General features: G+C 32.9%; 3 protein-coding genes and 1 long non-coding RNA gene across 5 annotated transcripts; all 4 read right to left on the reverse strand.

Moving 5' to 3' along the window:
* Positions 1 to 520: 520 nt before the first annotated feature.
* On the reverse strand, positions 521 to 3106 carry LOC130827445 (heavy metal-associated isoprenylated plant protein 36-like). The gene is made up of 4 exons (XM_057693164.1): positions 2984 to 3106; positions 2710 to 2785; positions 1547 to 2152; positions 521 to 1140 (listed from the first exon to the last, which is right to left on the reverse strand). The coding sequence occupies exons 1-4, from the start codon at positions 3026 to 3028 to the stop codon at positions 593 to 595; spliced, it is 1275 nt and encodes a 424-aa protein (XP_057549147.1). The 5' UTR covers positions 3029 to 3106; the 3' UTR covers positions 521 to 592.
* A 2737-nt stretch (positions 3107 to 5843) lies between these two features.
* On the reverse strand, positions 5844 to 7363 carry LOC130827446 (uncharacterized). The gene is made up of 3 exons (XR_009047200.1): positions 7046 to 7363; positions 6796 to 6840; positions 5844 to 6272 (listed from the first exon to the last, which is right to left on the reverse strand). It is a non-coding gene; the product is annotated as an uncharacterized LOC130827446 (long non-coding RNA).
* Positions 7364 to 11432: 4069 nt separating this feature from the next.
* LOC130827447 (heat shock factor-binding protein-like) lies at positions 11433 to 14063 on the reverse strand. Its single transcript, XM_057693165.1, has 5 exons — positions 13925 to 14063; positions 12916 to 12978; positions 12223 to 12246; positions 12090 to 12132; positions 11433 to 11732 (listed from the first exon to the last, which is right to left on the reverse strand). Exons 1-5 carry the CDS (start codon positions 13925 to 13927, stop codon positions 11590 to 11592), a joined length of 276 nt encoding a protein of 91 aa, XP_057549148.1. The 5' UTR covers positions 13928 to 14063; the 3' UTR covers positions 11433 to 11589.
* Positions 14064 to 17136: 3073 nt separating this feature from the next.
* Positions 17137 to 22808, reverse strand: LOC130827448 (translocase of chloroplast 159, chloroplastic-like). 2 transcript variants are annotated; one of them, XM_057693168.1, is made up of 3 exons: positions 22553 to 22808; positions 20301 to 22324; positions 17137 to 20209 (listed from the first exon to the last, which is right to left on the reverse strand). In XM_057693168.1, the coding sequence occupies exons 1-3, from the start codon at positions 22605 to 22607 to the stop codon at positions 17411 to 17413; spliced, it is 4878 nt and encodes a 1625-aa protein (XP_057549151.1). In that variant the 5' UTR covers positions 22608 to 22808; the 3' UTR covers positions 17137 to 17410. The 2 variants fall into 2 exon arrangements, with proteins under 2 accessions (XP_057549151.1, XP_057549150.1); XM_057693167.1 differs by having other exon boundaries at positions 17138 to 20209; positions 20301 to 22808.
* Positions 22809 to 22896: the final 88 nt, after the last annotated feature.

A 22896-nucleotide genomic window follows, 5' to 3' on the forward strand; every position in this document is an offset into this window, starting at 1 on the left:
AACTGCAAGTGCAAAAAATTAAAATAATGAACAAAAGTATAATTGATGTTTTTTCTTTTACTTTTTCTTTTTAGACCTTAGCAATATAGTAATTCTGCCTTGAGTCTGGACGTTGTTCATTGTCAGTCTCAAGCCAGAATTAATAAGGAGGAAGGTGAATGGTAAATTTGTGACAATCAGTTTAATATATTTAATTATATATCTCATGATCATAAATCAAAAAATCAATTCTCGTGAATACACTCCTAATTAAATCCATGTGGGCTAAGTACCACTCAAATGATCTATTTTGTGGAATCCACCTTAATCATTTGAGATTAACACTTGGGCATCGTAATTGCTATTGTTGACCTTTGTAGTATAGTGCAAAATATCGCTTCTATTGCTTATAAAGGTTTACAAATTCTATTAGGTAAATCCATGTATATTTAGTGTGTTAAAATGATTATTAATAATTCTAAACTGATCAATTAGAAAAATGAGCTATAGTACTAAATAAATATAGACTGCAACTACCGCAAAACCATTCATATTACCATTAAATATGTTTTGTTTTACACAATCGAAAATGCATTTTTACACTAAATAAGTGCTACATCAAACGGCACTGTCTAGAATCATCATTGTAATAATGATCATCATTAACATAATTTATTGGGTTGGAAGGAGGTGGAATATGCATCATGGGATGCCGAGAATATTCATAGGCGTAATATGGTGGGGCATAATAAGAGGTACTATTGCTAGGTTGTGCCATACTATAACTGATTCCAAGTTGTGAAATTGGGTAGTGTTGTGCTAGACCATGAGGAGGGTACATGTAATCCTGCTGTGGAATGGGCCTGAAATTATCTATAGGCCCGAGATATGGCCCATTTTCGTAGCCTTGTCTAGGAGGCCCTATGCCGCAGGCCGGATATCCAAGGTTTACAGATTCAATGGGCCTTCCATGCTGCAGCAAAGGCCCGGGATTCTCTTCTTGCAATGTTTGTGGTTGTGTTTGTTGTGTTGGTGCTGGTGCTGGTGTTGTTGGTTCTGTAGCTGACGTTGATGTTGTTGGATCCGGTGCTGGTGCTGATGCTGTTGTTGATTCTGGTGCTGGTGCTGGTGCTGGTGTCGGTTCTGGTGCTGGTCCTGGTGCTATTGTCAGTGGCGGACACAAGAAAAAGTCATTGGGAGCACAAATGACTTATAAGTATAGAAAAACTCCAATACAAAAAATAAAATATATAGAGTTGTCATAAAAAATATATCAAAGATTATAAGGTATTATTATTCAAGTATCCTTAAGTGTAGACGCTGGAGGGCACCTAGGTCCACCACAACTAAGAAAAAAGTCATTGGGAGCACAAATATCGATATGAAAATTTGCTATAATTTATCTATATAACATATTTTGGGCCTTCAACCATCAACTAAAACTCTGATACCATATAAAAAAAACAACTCAATCAAAAACTTTAACTTTATATTTAAAGCATCGAGATATCTTATATACTTTTAACATTTATTTTAACTTTACAAGATCTTATAAAAATATACTCACCACTTTTTGAAGGTGTTCCTTCCTCGCCTGCAAGTGTCGGAGGGCATTTGACTCCGCCACTAGCAGGCTTCGGCACTTGAGCTGGACGAACGGAATTCGTCCCGACAGGCATTGACCCTCCTGCAGCTACTGCTTCAGATACAAGACTTGATGCTTGTTGAGGAGCAACACAATCACCATTTCCAGAACTTCCATTTCCTTTACTTTTCTTTTTCTTCTTCTTATCATTATTATTACCACTCCCTTTTCCATCACCATTATCACAATTTCCACCAGTTTTTCCTTCTTGGATTTTCAAGTTTTTATCATTATGACTGTCAGGCATACTAATCTTCTCATTTCCATTAGGAATTTTAGTAGATTTTGCTTGATTTTCTGCTTTGTGGTCTTTGGTACTGTTTTTCTTACTGTTTTTATTGGTGGGTTTAGTCTCTTGATTTTGATGAATTGGTTCATCTACCAATTTCCCTTTATAAACAGACTTATCCGCCCATAGTTCAGCAGGTTTACCAGATTTAGAAAGTTTGTGGAGAAGAGTCTGAGCTTCTATATTGCCTGTCACTGTAACCTTGTGCTGGTGTGAATCAATTTCTGTCATATATACTCCTGCACCATTTAAAATATTGTAAGCGAGACGAATCCGAGATATAAGTATATTATGCACAAACACTCCTTTTTGTGTATGCGTAGAACCAACTCGACTATCATTTTTATGTATTATATGTTACACAATTCAACCGGGACGATTTATCTCACATCGATGAATTAAAAATGGTTTATTTGGCAGTGACAATTCGTCACATAATCACCTGTGGGCCCATTCGTGCAAACACATTCACAAGCATCCATGGGCTCATGCCCACAAACCCGCAAATAATAAGCGTTATCATTTAATTAGGTTCACTCTTTTTCAAAATCAAGATTACTCATTAAGCATTATATGCAAATCCACCGTCCATTATTTTGATGAGGTGGGATTCATTATTTCCAACATATTTAATACTAAAAGGATTTTTAATGAATGACTTGAGTAATAGCTTAGGCAGACCCGAACCTAGATTTTGAAGAAAATTAGAATCATTTTGAAACCCATAAAAGTAGAGTGGAACAACTGAACAACTGAACAAAAAAAATACTGAAACACATAAGAGAGAATTAAGTACCATCAATTTTGTGCAGAATTTTCTTCACTTTCTTCTTGCAACCTTCACAATGTATTGGGACTCTCAAGGTCCAAGTCTATTAATGCAGTTAATAAATTAAGTATTAATCACAAGCAAGAAACTTAAACTAAACTATTTAAGAATAGATAACTAATGCTTCATCCGTTCATTAGAATTTGCCCCATTTAATTAAAAAAATTACCGTAGAAAATGGTCAAAAGGAGCAAATTGAAAGGGACGGAGCAGTAGTTTGATAAATGGTGTATGAAAATACCTGGTATTTTAAAGGTCCCTGAAGGTTGTCTGTTGGTGCAGCCATCTATTAAGAGTTAAAAGTGGGAAGAAAATAGGTTTTAATTTAGAAGAACAAATCGGGATAAGAGAAGTGTAATGAAGTGTTTGCTCATGTTTATGAGAGTAATGAGTATATGTAGATGGAGGTTAAAGGTGTGGGAAAGAAAAGTAAGAAAAAAGAGGTACAAACAATGGCCAAATTTTAAATTTACTTTTTCTAGAAAAGGACTTTTAGGCATACAACTATGAAAGTAGATGGGCCCAATGTCTAAATTAAAATATTTATGTCATTAACATTCATTAAATGACTCTAGGTCTCTAGCGTATAAGAATTTGAGGTTGCGATCTTACTCTTATTAATGACAACAAAGAAATTGTTTTTAATTGACTTATGCTAGCAAACATTATCAGTAACATCACAAAAATAAAAATTATACATGATTCAGAGAGTAATTTTAATATCTTCCATTATAATCCAAAATCAAAGAATTATAAATATTTAACCCATTCAAATAAGAAATGATAAAATTAGGAAAATAAAAAATAAAAATACAATCACTTCATGAATTTGCATTTTTACACATATATATTTAGAAAACTAGAGTTGCCTATTTTGGTGTTTTGTCAATTTTTTAGTATGATTTTTTGATTTGGATAGTTTTTAAATTTTGTTGAAGCTTAATTAAAAGAGTATATCTTATATCAGAACGGCTTATTAACAATGCAAATTGAATAAAATTAGTAAGATTCAAAGTGAATGCTTTATTAGTTTAGTTGGACTATGTATTCCAAATTGTCATAGTGAGCTTGTCTTATTTAGAATCAACCATTCTTATTTGACACCGTCTTTAGAAGAGGCGTCTTAGTTATGGGCAGGCCCAAATGTTAAATTAAAAAAAATGATTAAATTAATGCAAATACGCGCCTAACTTTTCAATTTCCTTCTGTGGGTTTCTTTACACTCTCTTTGACAAAACTTCTCAACTTCTCATCTTCACCAACTTCCTCTCTCAAACTCTTTCAGTCTCCATTTGCGTTTCTCAAGGTTTCGTTTCGGTGTGTTTAACTCCATCATTGTTTTGTTCATCCTCTGTTTATCTTCTTCAACATTTGCAACACCATTAAAGGTATGTATTTATGTTTCATCTTCACCATTTTCGTTTTTAAAGCTTTTATTTTCATTTTTTTTTGGGTTAATTGTGTTATATGTTAGTTGGAATTACAATCCTCTGATTTTTTTTTCTAAATTAAGCTTCATTAACGATGGAAATAGTGAATTTTGAAGAAGAAAACAATGTCTACTATTTGGAAAGGTAATAAAAGCAATTGTAGTTTTTCTGATTTTTTTTTTTAAATTAAACTTCATCAATGGTGGAAAACAGTGATGTTGAAGAAGACAACAATGCAATGGCTACTCGTTGAGAAAGGTAATAAAAACAATTGTAGATATAACATAATATATTTGTGGTTATAACATAATATATTTGGGATTTTTTACATCCCATAGTTACACATTTTTTATACATATGATTATCTAATAAATTTGCAATTTTATTATTGTAGTGTTGACAAGAACATATACATAAACTGCAAATCTCATTTATTTCACACCAATGGAAAAGAGATCGTGAAGCTAACTCCCAAACAAATCGAGAATGTTACGAATATTGAATTTGAAGAATTGCTCAAGATGAAGCATTTGGTTTATATTGTAGTTTTGACAAGAACATATACGCAAGTTTTAGTTTATACTTTAATAGCCTTTACTGTTTGTAGTTCAAGACTTCTTAAGTATTAAATTAAGTTGATATATTTGACTATGTTATTGAAAATAAGACATAGTTAATATTATAATACTACTCTTTTGGTATTATAATACTTTACAATTGGAATTATAATGATTTACATTTTTCTTTGATATTATTGTCAAATTATAGTAATTGGATTTATAATTTTATAAAATTTGTATTATATCAAAAAATTATTAGAAATGTATAACCAATGTAGCTGGATGTATAACCCCAAATATACATTATTTTAACACCACATATATTATGATAAAACCTCAAATATATGTTGTTATAACACAAAATATATTATGTTATAACCCCATAATGTACATTTGCATAACCCCAAAAATATTATGTTATAACCAAAATATATTATATTATAACTCAAAATATATTATGTTATTATCCCAAATGTATGTTGCCTTAACACCAAATACATGTTGTTAAAACCTCAATATATGTTGTTATAACCTCAATTATATTATGTTATAACCCTAAATATATTATATTATTACCCAATGTGATACTCCTGATTACATCAACCTATGTCAAATGTTCAAGGTTATAATACCAATTATATTTGGTTATATCCCCAAATATATGAATTTATAACTTACGATTGCTTTTATTACTCTTCCTAAAAAATTAGCTATTGTTGTCTTCTTTAACATCATTGTTTTCCACCATAGATAAAACTTAATTTTTTAAAAAATTAAAATTCAGAAGAACCACAATTGCTTTTATTACCTTCTCCAAACAGTAAACATTATTGTCTTCTTCAACACTACCATTTTCCACCGTAGATAAAACTTAATTTTTTTAAAAAAAAAAAATACAATTAAATTCAAGCATTAAATCTTCCATTGTTAGACAATCTTCAAGTTGCAGAAGTAGAGTATAGTTGAAAGTTGAAGAAGGGAGATGAAAATCTAATATCTTCATAATGGAGGTTTTATTTTGCTTGGGGAAGAAGCAGTTATCATTGGACTTTTCATATTCCAAAAAAAACTACATAAAAAGCTATTAACTAAATATGGAATATGGGTTGGGCTCTTGAGAGTCGTTTTTATAAAAGACGGTCTCTCAAAAGAGGACCTAATTTAGAATTTGTGTAATTGGATTTAGGTTGTAATTGGAATAAGTATCGTCTTTTTCAGATAAGATCTTGAGATTAAATTTCACCTAATCTTCTTCTTTTTTCGGTCTACTATTTAATCTCAAATTAAAAAAAAAAAAAAAGAATGCACTAACCATAAAAAATGATACATCATCTGAAGGAAACCAGAATTAGGTTTACAATTACGACTTACAAGAGATAGCACTATATTTTGTGCCCAAAACATAAGAAAACTTATGTCAAAAGAAGCAGCACTTATCCAAAATAATACTTGTACATCATCTAATGGAAGCCACAGAATTATCCGCAACAGTTGGTGCTACTATAAGTCATGCTAAGTATTGCTCCCTCTCTTTGTCCTTCTGAGCAGTAACGGATCCAAATATTATATTAGTTAGGTTCAGAAAGTTAAATTTAAAAATAATAACAGAGTTAATATTAAATAAGTTAAAATATTAAGCAATGGCAAATATAAAAACTTCATTTTCAAAGTCACAATTAATGTGAGAGTTTATAATTTTCGAACACTTAATTTTCAAACATTAAACCTAATTTTTTGAGATTAAGATTCTAGTATAGGTTGCTAAGTATTACTCCCTCATTTTATCCTTTAAGCAGTGTCGGATCCGGTAAGTGAATTTTAAAAAGTCAAATTTAAAAATCAATAACAAAATCATTGTTGTACAACTTAAAATTTTAAGCTGACAGATCCAAACGTTATATCATGACATGTTTAAAAAATTTTTAAAGTGGCAATTAATATGAGAGTTTATAATTTTCCAACAATTAAATTCCAAATATTGAATCTAATTTTTTAAAATTAAGATTACCAACTTAAGTGAAATGATCCCACCATAAGTTGAGTAAGAGTTAGAAGATACTCACCTCTCCTTTCCAACTTTCCAACCATTGTTGTGGGGGCCACTTTTGCTGTATAAAAGGTCAAAAAAGCATTTTGAAAAGATGTAAATTGGGAAAATTAATAAACTCATTAAAAAAAGTATCATAAAGCCCATAAATAAAGTATAACATCATAAATAAAATAAAAATATAAAAGAAATACAATTACATCAATACAATAAAATCCAAATCTATATTCCTCAAAAAAAAATTTAAACATCAAGTGGTGTAGTACCTGTAGGCTCAGGCTGCAATTCACTACTAGCCAACCGGCAATCGATACTACACTCGACTAGCACCTGAACGGTACTCGATCAGCGAGAATCGGAGAACGAGTACCCAACCGGCAACCGCCAAGACGCCAACCATTCGTTCACTGTTGAACGTTGTCAAATTTTTAGGAACTGATTAACTTGAATACATGATTTGGGGAGAAGAAATTGATTGTTGCCATTAAAATTAACTCAATTTATATTCAAGAAAAATCTAATGTTGGAATCAAATGACATGGTTGAACTTGAAAATTAATTAAATTAATTTAGAGAGAAGACAATCAGATGAAAGGAGGGGTACCGTACCAATGAATACAAAAAGACAAACGAACATGGAAATTGATTTGAAATTGAATTGGGGATTAAGAGTTAGAGTAAATTTGGGAAATTATTAATTGAGTAAATTTAGGAAATTGATATTGCTGATTGAATGGAATTGAGAGTTGAGTAATTACGGTAGAAGAGTAGAATACTGTTAAGGTGAACGGTTAAATGGAAATATTGCTATTTTTAGATTTAATTTTCCATATTTATTAATATATTATTTTTTTTCAAATGGGCTCCTTCAGAATTAATATTAGGTTATGAATTTTATGAAGAAAATGAGATGATTGAAGTTGGATAAATATGACGTATCAAAGAGATTTTGCAACCAAAATTACACTAATTTTCATTCTCATTACCACTATTTATTACCACCTAACAAACGGACCGTAATTACTATTCTAAAATAATTACGTGGGGTCTTATTTAATTCATCTCAATATATACTTTAATAATTATTATTTTTATTCTGATTTGCTGTTTTGAACTGTTTTATTCGTTGTTCCCCTAAGGTTTAAGGACTTTTTCTATATATATCACAAAATTTTAATAATGCTTATGGCATCCACATATTTTTCATTGACATTATTTTAATATTTTTATATTACATATGGTCCCTACATGTTTCTCATTAACTTTATTTAAATATTTTTAAATAATTATGTTAATGTTATTTTAAAATTTTGTAATACTTATGTTCTACACTTTTTTTCATTATTTTTATTATTCAATAAAATATTATATTTACTATCTAAAATATTCAATTTTTTTAATTTCCGTAAGAGTTCCTTAGCTCATGGCAACATAAACGTGGAACGCAGGGAGTATATTAAAAATCAAAATAATATATTAAATAACATAAAATAAACAATAGTTATAGCAACTAATTTGACCTAGATGTGAATTATTCTCTTCGTTCTTTAAAAAAATTTTCACTTTTCATTTTTTGTGTTCTATTTGTTGTTCTCATAAGGAATCTTTCTTTTATATCACAAATTTTGAACAAAAATAACTTGTTCATCCTCATTTTAATATTTTAGTAACACAAAAACTTGGACGAGACCGTCGCAAGTTAATACAAAGTGTGGGCCAACACATTTCACGCGCGTGTAACTACATTTTAATTTTCTGGGCATTTATCAATTTTGAAATTTGATACTTAAGGTCAAAATTGAAAAATGCCCAGAAAACGAAAAAAATGCCCAGGTTTACACGTGCGAATTGGGCGAGCCCAAATTAACGGTCTTATTATGAAGCCGTCTCGTCCAAGACCAGCTGTTTTAATAATGTTTATGGTATCCACGTATCTTCCACTAAGTTCATAACATTTTTATATTCCTTATTATCTCTATATATTTTTCCACTAACTTTATAATAACATTTTTTTATTTGTTATAGTCTTATATTTTTTTTCCACTAACTTTTTAAATATTTTTTAATATTTATTGTACTTACTTTTCTTCTATTAAATTTATTATTCTATAAAATAGTTTATTCACTGTTTAAAAAATTTTATATTTTTTAATTTTTATGGTTATTTTTTATAGGAACATTATTAAGAAACAGGATGAATACTATTTAAATTTTGAAGGATCCTTGGTAAAAGTAGTTAGCTGGAAAAGACTTCATAATGACGGGAAAGTTGAGAGTTATCCTATCAGGCAATTGCATTACATAAAAAAATCATTCAACACTATCATCCGTTATTTTCTAGTCTTCAACTAAGAATAAAAAAACTTTGTACGTCTTCTAATTACCCATTTTTTCATATATAAGTAATAATTAACTGATACAGTGCTAAGCTATCGATCATAGTTTAAGTTTTTGATTGTGTTAGTTCTTTTAACATTTATATATATATAAAAATAAGGTAATGAAGATGAATGGAGTTTTAATTTATAGATAGTCTCTTAAGAGATCGTCTCTTTGAGAGACATATCTCAAGCCCAATCCATTAGAGATTAATGCCTACTTACCGTATTCTAAATAACTACTTACATTATTCTTAATGTCTACTTACATTATCCTTAATGTCTACTTACATTATCCTTAATGCCTATTTTCAATATCTTAAATGTCTACATACATCATTCTTAATGCCTACTTACAATACTTTAAAAAATATATAATGGCCCGGCCTAAGAGAAATAGTCTCTTTGAGAGACCATCTCTCACAAGAATTTGTGTTTAATTTAAATACTTGGTACTACTGAAGTGGTTGTCAAAGAACTAATTCAATCAAAAGCTTAACTTGATGGTTGAGGTCTCGGGATATATGTTTTATTCTGTTACACGTCCACTCACAAGAGAACTCTATGGGCTTTTGTGCTGATGCAGCACAAACCCTTCTTATACCTGACACGAAACATTTTACTTCAGATAAAGGGTGTGTGAAATTCAAACATGTAATCTCTTATTATGTTGTTTTCTGATAAGTAAGTAATAATTTGCTATATATTATAGACAATATGTACTACTTTTCGTATATTAGTGCACATAATTTAACATTGAACACAAAAATTTCAATCTAATAAAAACCGATAAATAGAAATTTTCGCAACTTAAAAGAATTTTTTTTTTACTGTAGGTGCCTAGTGACAAAATGTACTAATAAGATATAGAGAAAATTGTCAAAAAGTACCTAATAAATTTTTTTTTCAAAAACGTACCTAATAAAAAAATTTTGCCAAAAAATACCAAACAAAATTTTTCTTTTCCAAAGAGTACCAAGTGACGTTTTTCTTTAGTTGACCATTAAATATAACGGTTGACTGGTCAAAATTGAAAATTCTTTTTTCTCATCTTTAATTTCTTTTCCAATTTAACTTCGATTTTGAGTAAAAAATAGGAAGGAAGACAGTGTGGAAATTAAATTGGAAAAAAAATTGAAAATGAGGAAGAAAAATTTTTAATTTTGACAAGTTAAATTGTTATATTTAACAACTTTTTTATTAGATATTTTTTTAAAAAAACTTTTTATTAAATACTTTCACACTTTTTCCTAAGATATAATTAAGAGTGGTCGTACGAGTCAACCATCAACTCATCCACTGGAACGATCTAGAATTTTTGTAAGCAGCCATTTTAAGGGTTATAGAGTATTGCTTAAATATGGAAATCTCATAAATATGCACTGACATTATGAAAAATAACGTGGAGATCAACTTCACATACATACAAACAACTTTTTTTTTTATAATTTGTCTTATTCATTAAGTATTATACGCTAATTTAATCTATTTTACTTATTTTGTATTTATTTTTTTTAAATAATAATCCACCAATTTCTTATGATCGCATTTAATATTTTTACTCTCTTTTAATTTCATTTACGTAATTTATTTTTGATCTTTTTAATCATTAAATATATATAAAATATTTACATTTTCCTTAAAAAACACTTCAATTTTATTTCTCATTCGAATACCAACAATCCAACAAGATAGGTCCTTTCAATTATTGGGGAGCATAAATTGCTTAACTGAGTAGAAAAGCTTAAACTTTATACAATAAAGACAACAATAGAAAGCAACCAAGAGAAGGAATTAAAGTAAAAGGAATAAGACAGTCAACTTCAAAAAACAAAATACTAAAATAAGAATTACTTCAGCCTCGACTATAAAATAGGATGAAAATCAAAATAATTGAGCAAAAGTGGTAAAAATGTCAAGTATAATTACGGAAAAATTGAGACAAATGTCTGAACCAAAAAAAAAAAGTTAAATGTACATGTTAATAAAAATTAGGAGTAGAAAAATGTGTCATAATTAAAAATAAAAATGAAATAAACTAAAAAAATTAGGCTAATTCGTTAAGAAAGTGCAAATAGCTAGGTTAATTTAATTCCTAAATTTATTATTGTGTCTTTCTTTGAGTCTACAATAAAAAGCTTGATCACTAGTTGTACATGGTGAATTAGTGGATAACATTGGCCACACTTACAGTTCTACCTAAAGTTCATATGCCACCAAAATACAAGAAATAAAAAAGTAAGAAGCTAATCAGAGTGCACAAATAGCTAGTATCTGGCATGGGTACCCTTTTAAGGAAAGGGCAAAGAGGGTTGCAATTTATCTACAATCTAAATACAACAAATCTCTACCGTAACACACAAGAAAAAACAATTCTTAATATTGGCATTTGAACATAGAAAAAACCCAAAAGGTAGGCACCTATATAGAGATCATTCTGAAGTTTCGTCTGGTTTGCCCTCCGACTTAGAGTTTGATGATGGATCTGGTGAGGGAGAGTCCTCCGCTCCTATTTCTGCTTTCAGCTCCTTAATGCTTTGTTCGAGTTCATCAATGCGGTTTCCCATCTGGTCTAGTGCAATCGTAGTTAAATATAGAACAATCTAATCATTGTTAGTACAATAATTTGAACCACATTTTTCATATGCGCAACTATGTAACACCACAATCTAAAACATGGTTCAGATGGAATTCAGTTGGAAGGCAAATTTTAATCAACTTTAGACAACAAGCCGAAATAAAAGCACGCTGAGAAACGAGCATTAACGCATGAGCTATGAAGAAAAGGATATTACTAAGAAAAATCATGATCATGCTTGGCATGCCCAAATATACATAAATATATCTTTAATGAACATCTAGCATTGCATAAATCTAAAAAGTATAATACTGAGAAGTGAGAATAATGCATGAGTTATGAATAAAAGGATATTCTTAGTAATAATGCTCTCAGACATAGCTTGAAACCTGGTTTGCTGCAAAAGAAATAAATGATGTTTGCAACAGCATCAGCATATACCCCATATCAGATAAAAAGGAGCATGAAGCACAACTTAGTAACTTACCATTTGCTCAAGAAGGTTTTGTACCTGGAGCACAAAGCCAAACAAAAAATCAACAAAGATACTCAAATCAAAAAGCACCAAGAGCCAAGTTTAGTCAGTAACAAAAACAAGCCATGGCTATACGATAAGCATCAAGACCTATGCAATTCAATCAATGTTAACAAGATTTAAGTTTTCTCAAAATGAATATGATAACAGGCTGAACCGCTTAACATTAGGGGTGTGTTTGGATGGAAGGAAAGAAGGGAAAGGACGGGGAGGGATTTCGCGGGAAGGGCATAGGAGGGATTCGATAAATAATTTTTGTGAAGGTTTCAATCTGTCCAAAGTTGGAAAGATTTGGAGGGAAAACTCTCATCTCCCTTCCATTTCCTCCTAAACAAACAAGACTTATTTTCCTTTCATTTCTTTTCCCTTTTTTTCCCTTCCCCCTTCCCCTCTGACGTCCTTTCTTTTCTCTCCAAAATTGCTATTAGAAGTGTATTTGCCTAAAGATGATTCTTAACAGAAAACATATAAGACATGTTAAGGAGCAAGTGGAAATACTTTCATCTAAAAAAATGATCTACATAAGTCACATGAGAAAAGGAAATACAGTAAAGAAAAAAATGAAAAATCAGAGACACAAATAAAGGCTCTGCAGTACTGAAATTTCAAATGCAGAATATGGAGCTAAAATCTCAAGCAACTCACAAACACAGTCATATCAGTGGTTTTTTGCTTGGGATCATCTGAAACTTCTGAATCATGTCCCTCCTGCAATAAAAAGAAATTTTCCACCAAGTCATTAGAAAGCTCAACATAAGAATGAGTAAACAAGCAAAATAGTATCGTTAGCTAGATATGATTATGGAATTATACTCAAACAATATAGTCCTACCAAAATTGAAGTCTCGTGACAAAAGAAGTTCAACTTGAAAGTCGTAAAAGGCAATTTTTGTTTCACAATATTTAGCTCATAATCAACAAATCCGAAAGTAAATTCCTAAATCACATGGTTGAACATTTGTTACACAATGCCATATTAATGTTAATGTGAGTAAAATGCAAGAACTTCAATATTGAGATGGTAATTTTAACAACTATATCAGAGACTACAGAACCAATATATAAGTTCTAATGGTTGTCCACATAGATTCTTCTTCATTCATTTTAATTTTCGACCATCTCAATTTATAAGTTTAAATCCTTAGTATCCACCCTTATCCTCCAACTCATCTTCATTCTTACTCGTTCTCTTTGAACATGCCAACCAATCTTAAACGATCCTCAATTTCCACAGATACTACAGAAGGTCATCGATCCTAGAATTTCCACTAACATATTCTTTCCAAAAGTATATGAACTTAGAATGTGGTTCCAGTTTATAAAAGTGTGCAAGCATCATGAATTGACATGTACAAAAACTGCAGCGAAGCAATGAACACAAAATGATTTACAAAAGAAAGAATCTCTCACAGAAACATGACTTAAACCTACATTTCGACATTGCTCAGAAATTTTAAAAAATGAAGAGGAAACATTCACATAGGGTTATTCATGAAATAAACTTTCCAGAGTAACTGAATTCAAGCAAAGATTCGCGTATAATGAATTGAGATCCAGAATCGTTGTGCGATTATCGACGAACAATCACAAAACCCTAGGTAGAGAAGAGAGTTAAGAATTGAGAGAAAAGATGAAATGGAGGAAGAGAGAATACCATTGCAGTGTTGTCTCGTCGCAGGGTGGAGTGGCTTGAATTGGAGATGCGTGATTACACAATCCTAAGAGCATTCCTACTCATCCGCTAAAAAAACAAGCTCATCTTACTATTTTATAACTTTTCTCTCCTCTAAAAGTTCATCTTTCAATCTAATTTTATTAACAATGAACTCTTTTAAAAGGTCATTATTCTTTCTTTCTTACTTTTTTTCTACCCCATCATAATTTCTCTCCCTTAATTTATCTAACATTTATCTTTATTTTTTTATAATAATATTCTCATGTACAAAGTTAATATAATTTTTTATTTGATTAAAATAGATCTACTATTTTATAATAAAAAAAATATTCTTTTAATAAAACTAATATTTTTTAATAAATATAAATGTAAACATAATAATAATTAAGTAAAATTCGTAAACATCAAATAAAGATTACAATGCGCATACGTAAAATAAATACACAAATCAAAAAAACTAAAATTTAAATGATACATTAATTGCGGTTCCCCCCAAACTTTTGCCAGATTTTTTCAACCAAGTCATCTTTTAAGGATAAATGTGTTTGTCGATTTTCAACATCATCCTTATTTGCCAAGTATCAGTTGATATCGATCTTCAACATCTTTTTTTTGGGATTATTGAAATGATTATTTTGGTATTTTTTTTAACAAAAAAAGAGTAGGAAAATAAGAAGAAAATATGTAAATATAAAATTATGTCAAAAAAATCAATATGGGTCTCATTTTATAGATCTCGAAAAAATATAACTGTTGGTATAATTTAAAAAAAAATAATTAAATTCGAAAATAGTCGTTAATTACATTAAACGGCTATTTTTTGGCAACCGATCAAAAGCAGCTATGTGGGTTTTGGCGTGTCAGGGAGTGCGGGGGGGAGCTGCTGGTTTTCATGGACCAATAAAAACGTGATTCGTAGCAATTTTTTTGAAAAAAAATTGAGTAACCGTTCACTTGAACGGGTCGTGAAGACCTTCTTTGGTGATCTATTCCCCAACCCACCTAATAAAAGATCACCATTTATATTATTTTTTTTTTCCCTTATTTGGTCATATGACCCGAAAAGAGATCATTATTGATGCTCTAAGGATTTGGTTTAGAGATGGCCACATGTTAATAACTGTTATTTGCATAGTTAACGAATTATTCTTACGTGATATGATTTGATAGGATGAGAGTTTTGTTATTTTAGTTTAACTCTTTTGGTTTTGTTTATTATTATTTGTTTTTTTATAGTGATTTACAAATCACGGTGACTAGTTAGAAATTATTGTATTAATTCAGCCTCGAGTCTCATTTAATTTGGAGCAAGTACATCTTTTTAAAGAGTTAGATTTGATTATATTTTGTCTTTTCGCTTTTCTTATTCACTATGATTGTCTCATTTGATTTTTAGACACTATTTATCAATTAATTTTTTGTTCTTAATCTATAACTTAAAACATTGTCAAGTGAGATTTTGTGGGATTTGTTTAATTTGTCTTAAAGTAAATTTTATTAATATCAATTTTTTATAATTTTTACTCGAAGACATTCAAAGATATGTAAGATTGAAATAGTACATTAACAAATGTGCAAAAACTAATAGGGACAATAATAGTGAATGAGCTGACATATATCAAAAATTAGCCTTGCAAAAATGGAGATGGTCCAAAATCATGGTTTGCATGGTGATTTAGGGTTGTTGTTTTAACTATTAGAGGTTCGATTCTCACCTATTATTAGAATGATTAATTTTCTTTCTCATTTACAAATTCTCTGACTTTAACCTCATATTAAAAAACAGCTGGTCTTGGACGAGACAGCCCCATAATGACACCGTCAATTTGGGCCGGCTCAATTCGCACGTGTAACAATCTAGGCATTTTTTTCATTTTCTGGGAATTTTTTCATTTTGAACTTAAAGTATAAATTTTGACCTTAAAGATATCAATTTTCAAAATTAATACCTTTAAGGTCAAAATTGATAAATGCCTAAAAAATTAAAATGTTATTACACGCGTGAATTGGGCCGACCCAAATTAACGTTCTCATAATAAGATCGTCTCGTCCAAACTTTTGTGATTAAAAAAACATGTTAAATTTTGATTCGATTTAAAATTAACTCAATATTCGATCAAAAACTAATGCAATCTACACCCACTATCTTATGAAAATTACCTTATTGACAATTGGTGAGAAATTTTAAAAAAGCAAGTAAAGTATTATTTCGTGGGTAGAGGAGAGAAACGTGGAATGTAAATCATAACCAAAAAATTAAAATAAGACCAAATTAAATAAAAGCATTAGAATGAATTTATAGTTGATCTGATCAATTTGTCATGGACCTCACTAATAATAATAATAATAATAATAATAATAATAATAATAATAATAATATCATAAATTCATAACTAAACACTTTAAGAATTAATTAGAAATAGAAGAAAATGCTTGGACCACAAAATTCTTGGTAATTAATGCAAGTACATGTTTAATTAGGGAATCTCAGATTCATGAATATTCATATTTTCGTTTATCTTTTCTAAAGGATTAAGAATGTTTTGATAAATAGATTTTATTAGATTTTTGATTTTTAGGTGATCAAACAGTTAAAAAAAAATTTGGTGAATGCAATCGACTTTAGAGCTAAAATTAAAAAATCGTTATACTATAAGTAGCCTATTCACTCGTTTTGGCCTTTTAACTTTTTTTTTTTCTAATCAACTGTGAAGAGCCAACAACAAATTTTTATCAACTATCTCCAGAATGGTTGCTTTGCCGCTAGTCTAACAGATAACAATCAACTAATCAAACCAATAAACAACAATTTCTCAAACAGCATGCAGATTCAATATCAAACAACCTTTACTATTGTACTTATCAACTTTGTCCGAATTTTGATATCATAATAAAGAATAAACAAGCTCTTGCCTAAACGCTTCTCTAATAGCTAACAAATCAACTAGTCAAACCAACTAACTAATAACCATTTCTCAAATAGGCTGCAGATTCAATATCAAGCAACCTTGATTAGTGTACTTATTAGCTTTATCTGGATTTTGGTATCTTTATAAAGAATAAGCAAGTGCCAAGCATCAACTCGTTTTCTCCCTTTTAATTTTGTTACATAGTACACAAAAATCACCACTTCAAATTAGAGGGACAAAAAGAGTATTTCCATAAATGGCAAAAGCATAGAAGAAATTTGTACCTTTACAATCATATAATCAAAGCTCAATGTACTATTTTCTATGAAATAAGAATATAATTAATGATAAACAAAAGTCTGTTTCCATACTCATTGAATTGTGAATACATTGACAACCCGCAATTATAGAAAATACCCAACAAAATTTAAGGCCTATCAATGAGACAAAGCCATTATTTCAAAATAATACAAATAACTAATGAAACAACGAGTCTTCATCACAATTTAAACACAAATGAGAAATAAATAACTGAAACCAAAATTGAAAGAGAGTTTTAGTAGATAGAGTAATTCTCACTAGCATTAGGCCAGAATTTCTGATAAATGGCAAGAGCAATAGGAACTAGACCAGCATAAGCAAGAGCCAAATGATCAGAAGTGCTCGTCTTCACGGTTATCTGCCCACTCTGTTTGTTGTTCAACGCAACACGAACAGCCATCTTTGCATTACGCCCGACAGATATCTGGGACTGCACGTTTCCTCCGATTGCCAAGTCTCCTCTCCATTTCATGAGTGACAGTACAAAAGAGGACTGGTCTTGGTTAATGGGATGATCGGCATCTTTAAGGCGTAGTTCTAAATTAGCACCGTATGCAGCGTCTTTCTGAGAACGAACGGTTCCTGTGGACCCTACGAAAACGAGCCTCTTACCCAAAGATATCTGATCTTCGAGTTTCACTCCAGTGGCTACATTCTCTCCCAGAAATGTAACCGAGATTCCACCAGCTGTCTTGTTCTTCTTCAGGTTTTTGAATTTGGTTTCGCCTTTTATGATATAAGCAAGCTGTTTACCAATTGTTTGAACGTCAAACCCGACTAAGCTGGAACCGTTTTCTCCATGCTTGGCTGAGACTGCAGAATCCAAGTGAATGTTGAAGTCTTTCTTGTCTTTGGTTACCTGCACAGTTACTGCTGCTGGGAAGCGTCCTGCGATTCCTATATTTTGCTCGACATTGACACCATCATACCCGCAATCATGGTCCCAACCGTGGGTGTCCAGCACTGGACGAGCCAAGAACTGTGACGTTGGCTCCAAGAACCGATAACGATAAGCTGGAGTGTCACTGTCAAAAGACGGTGGCAATACCATGTCGGGCAAGGGCACTGGTACAGCAGCAGGGGCTCCATTCTCAGCATCATAATCTTCTGGCATGTCACTTGGGTCATTCAAGTTAATTTTTCCATTCTTCTTTATCTCCCTCAGTCTCTTCAGCTCCTCTCTCCATTGCTTCTTCTGAAGCAGCTTCACTCGATAGTCATATTCATCAAAATACGCTTTCCTCTGCTCTCCACTAAGCTTAGCAAGCTGAGTTTTCCGTAAAGGCTTGAATGGTGGGAGCTCGTCATACTCATCTTCTTCCTGGTCAGAATCGGAAAAGTCGTCCAAGTCAATGTCAGAATCACCATTTTCACCACCCTGATCAGCTGAAAGTTTAGGGTGGGTACGAGGCTGCAACAGTGAAGATAACAAGTATGGGAGAGGAGGTGAACGGACACGGAAACCAAAAAGCTTTCTGTGATCTACAGGATCTTGTGGCTTAGAGGCCACGCTTGCGTCAGCCAATATTTTGAGCGAGTAGCATAGCAACAATAACTGCGGTCTCCAGGCCTGACCATTCGGAAGAACCTTATCTCCTTCTCTGTTTTTCCGACATGCAGGGTGATTCTCTACAAGGGAGACAGGATTCATCATACCTAGATTCATAAAACGCAAATCACCAACAGCTTGTCCAATAGACTGTTGAATAATATGACTACGCTGTCCCACAAACACGTCGTAACCCAATGGGGCACCGGATGGGCCATCTGGAGGAGCACATGCTGCATGAGTTAAAGTGAGAATGGCACTCCGCCAGATAGAAGAACCGAGCGAGCTAGTGATTGTCCTCAAGATGGGTAGATCATTTAGATCTCTTGTCTGTGAATCCAGCCTATCCACATAAAGCAAGAGATCTGGAGAATATTTCTTAGTAATCTTCTTGACCGAGGCTAAAACTTTACGGTTGAAACCTTGCTCCAATGCAGAAGATTTGAGACCTGGTGCGTCAATGACCCTGATTTTGACCCCATTCACAATTCCATTAACGACATTAACAGAAGTGGTTTCAGGTTCGAATGCATTGATTTTTACCTTCTCTTCACCAAATATTGAATTGATGGTGGCACTCTTGCCAACACCAGTTTTCCCAAGAACCAGGATGTTCAAGGAAAAGTCTAAATCTTCATTACCTTCAGCCTCAAGCAGCGAAGCAGTCTGTTTCGCATTATCGAGACTGAAAGTTGGAATCGCTGTCCTACCTGCGAACATTGCTAGTTTATAGAGAACTTGTGCTGCTACGGATTGCTCTGCAGTCTGACCAAGTCTTTGAATAAGCCTCAGGAATTTTACCCTCAACTCGTGTATTTTATGCAGCTTCTTTTTGTCTTCTTCACTTAAGCTATCCTCAGATGCAGAAATAACATTGGGCTGAGCAAACATGTTGGAATTGCTTGAATTTGATGCAGGTCTCAAAGATCGGAGTGATGTTCCAAGACCAGCAGGTCGCTCAACAGAGAAAAGGCGAGATCCGTCTTGAGATGTTATAGTGATAGTGCTTGAATCCGAGTTACCACTAGCCGCAGCTTTCAAAAGAGCAGCTAATGCAGCAGAATCAATCAATTGTCTACCTTCTCCTTCCTCATCAGAATCAGCTTCTTCCTCAGAGTCTGTGACAACCTGACCATCAATCATCTCTGAATGTTCACCAGATGCCAACTCTTCCATAAAAGCTCTGGAAGACACCCCATCCTTAAAGAATACAGGTTCACCGTCACCATCAGACTCTCCATTGTCATGCCCCTCTACTGGTTTTGCTTCATGCTGATCGATATTATCAGAAGCAGTATCATTAACAGGATCACCCTGAACCCTCTCTTGGTCCCCAAGGGAAACAAATTTCACACCATCACCAGACTCATGCTGCTTTGATTCATCATTTTCTAAATTGACCTCCCCTGTATTCAGCAGTTTCTCATCAATCTCTACTGAAACAGGAGTTTCAGCCAGATTTGAGAGATCTTCAACATCAACAATCTGCAAAAGAAAAAACAAGAAAATGATGCAGCAGATTATGGCAAGTTGGCAACGAATTTGATACAATAATTAACAATACTGAATAACTGACCTCTGAAGAATTTGCACGAACGGGTGCACCTACGTCCTTGCCCTCTGGTTCCGTTTCCTTTTCCATTTTCGCTGCTTCAGAATCCCCCACAATAGCTACTCCAGATCTCACGGCTTCAACAACATCAACATTAATCTCGTCTACAATAGAGTCCTCTTCACCTAGAACCTTCACCTCATCTTCTTTCAAGGATTTAGAATCCACATCAGCAGGTTCTTCTACTACAGAATCCTCCACTGTCGAAACAAATTCTTCAATAACATTATTTTCGGCCTCTGTAGGTGCTGCACTCTCTGAGTCTTTTGCTTCTTCTACCTCCCCAACAACTTCAACAGCATCAACATTCTTATCAGTTAACTTCTCCCCAGTAACTTCAGCACCTTCAACAGACTCCTCTAGAGCAGGTTTTTCTGCAACACTACCCTCCAATGTTGAAACAAAATCTTCAATAACATTGTTTTCAACATCTGTAGTTTCTTTGCTCTCTAAGTCTTTTGTTCCCTCTACTTCCCCAACAATGGCAGCTCCAGACCGTAAAGCTTCACCAGCATCAACACGAATTGAATCCACGATAGAATCCTCCTCATCAGTTAATTTCACTTGACTACCTTCAACAGACGCAGACTCATTCAATGCAGGCTCTTCAACCACAGTTGTATCCTCTTCCCCTACTTGAACTTCAGATTCCACCTCATTATCCTTATCTCCAGCAACAGTTTCCGCAGACTCGACATTGGAGTCCAGCTTTTCTTCTTCTACCTGAACAACAGCAACCCCTGACTTTACTGCTTCAACAACATCCACATTTATGGAATCCACAACAGCATCCTCCTCATTAACCAACTCAACATCTAATTTATCATCACCACCAACAGTCTTATCCTCTAATGGATCACCCACTATCTTCTCGTTTGCTTCTTCAAAGATCTCGTCCTCACTCTCTCTCTCCTCATCATCATCACCCGAAACCCTAACTCTAGGAGCCTTATTAACACCAAATGACCTACTCAATTCAGACTCAACTTCACCATTATCCTCCCCTCCACTAACATCCTCAACTTCATCATCATCCCCATCATCTGAAATCTCAGCCACGGGCAAACCTATCTTCGGATCCCCAATTCCTGGTGAAACTACATCAGACCCAGATGCAAGGGTATCAATTTCACCTACCTCAATTGATTTTACTAGGGTTTCATCATCTACAGCAGGTTTTTCTGCAACACTATCCTCCAATGTTGAAACAAAATCTTCAATAACATTGTTTTCAGCATCTGTAGTTTCTTTGCTCTCTAAGTCTTTTGTTTCCTCTACTTCCCCAACAATGGTAGCTACAGACCGTAAAGCTTCACCAGCATCGACACGAATCGAATCCACGATAGAATCCCCCTCATCAGTTAACTTCACTTCACTAACTTCAACAGACGCAGACGCATCCAACGCAGGCTCTTCCACCACAGATGTGTCCTCCTCCCCTACTTGAACTACAAATTCCACCTCACTATCCTTATCTCCTACAACAGTTTCCTCAGACTCGACATTAGAGTCCAGCTTTTCTTCTTCTACCTGAACAACAGCAACCCCTGACCTTACTGTTTCAACAACATCCACATTTACGGAATCCACAACAGCATCCTCCTCATTAACCAACTCAACATCTACTTTATCATCACCATCAACAGTCTTATCGTCTAATGGATCACTCTCTATCTTCTCGTTTGCTTCTTCAAAGATCTCGTCCTCACTCTCTCCCTCCTCCTCATCATCACCCGAAACCCTAACTCTAGGAGCCTTATTAACACCAAATGACCTACTCAATTCAGACTCAATTTCACCATTATCTTCCTCTCCACTAACATCCTCAATTTCATCATCATCCCCATCATCTGAAACCTTCGCCACGGGCAAACCTACCTTCGGAGCCCCAATATCTGGTGAAACTACATCAGACCCAGATGCAAGGGTATCAATTTCACCTAGCTCAATTGGTTTTTCTAGGGTTTCATCATCTGAGTCAGCTAAACCTGTCTCAAATTCATCCTCACCATTAACAAAACTTCCATTATTCCCACTACTAGCGGAAGTACTACTAATACTACTATTACTATTTTCATTAATACTACTAGTAGCTAAATTCATTTTATTTTCATCGTTTTCAATCAAATTTTCAGGAGAATTATTCGTTTCAACAGTATAATCAGTGTCAAAATCATCATCATCGTCATCATCATGAGAAGGTAAAGCACGAATACCTGATGGTTGTTTAGCAAGAAGCGACGTCGTATCCACTTGAGACCCAGACTCCATGGATTCAACTATTTCAATGGTGGAAGGAGTGTAAAGAATAGGGTTTTGCAAGGGTTTTGGGTGGATTGAATTATGAGGAAGGTAGCTAAAAAGGTGATAAGGAGAAACAGGTAGAAAGAAACAGAGATAAGGTGAGAGGATTAAGCAGCTCTCACAAGAAACTTTGGGCCTTCCATCTTGTGCATAATCTATAAATATAGCATATCGAGATATTTATTTTTTCCACTAAGCCAAAAAATAAAATAAAATAGAAGTATCATCATAATAATAATTGTAATTTCACAAGATA

The sequence above is a fragment of the Amaranthus tricolor genome, chromosome 11 (assembly GCF_026212465.1).
Source record: "Amaranthus tricolor cultivar Red isolate AtriRed21 chromosome 11, ASM2621246v1, whole genome shotgun sequence".
NCBI classification, from domain to species: domain Eukaryota; kingdom Viridiplantae; phylum Streptophyta; class Magnoliopsida; order Caryophyllales; family Amaranthaceae; genus Amaranthus; species Amaranthus tricolor.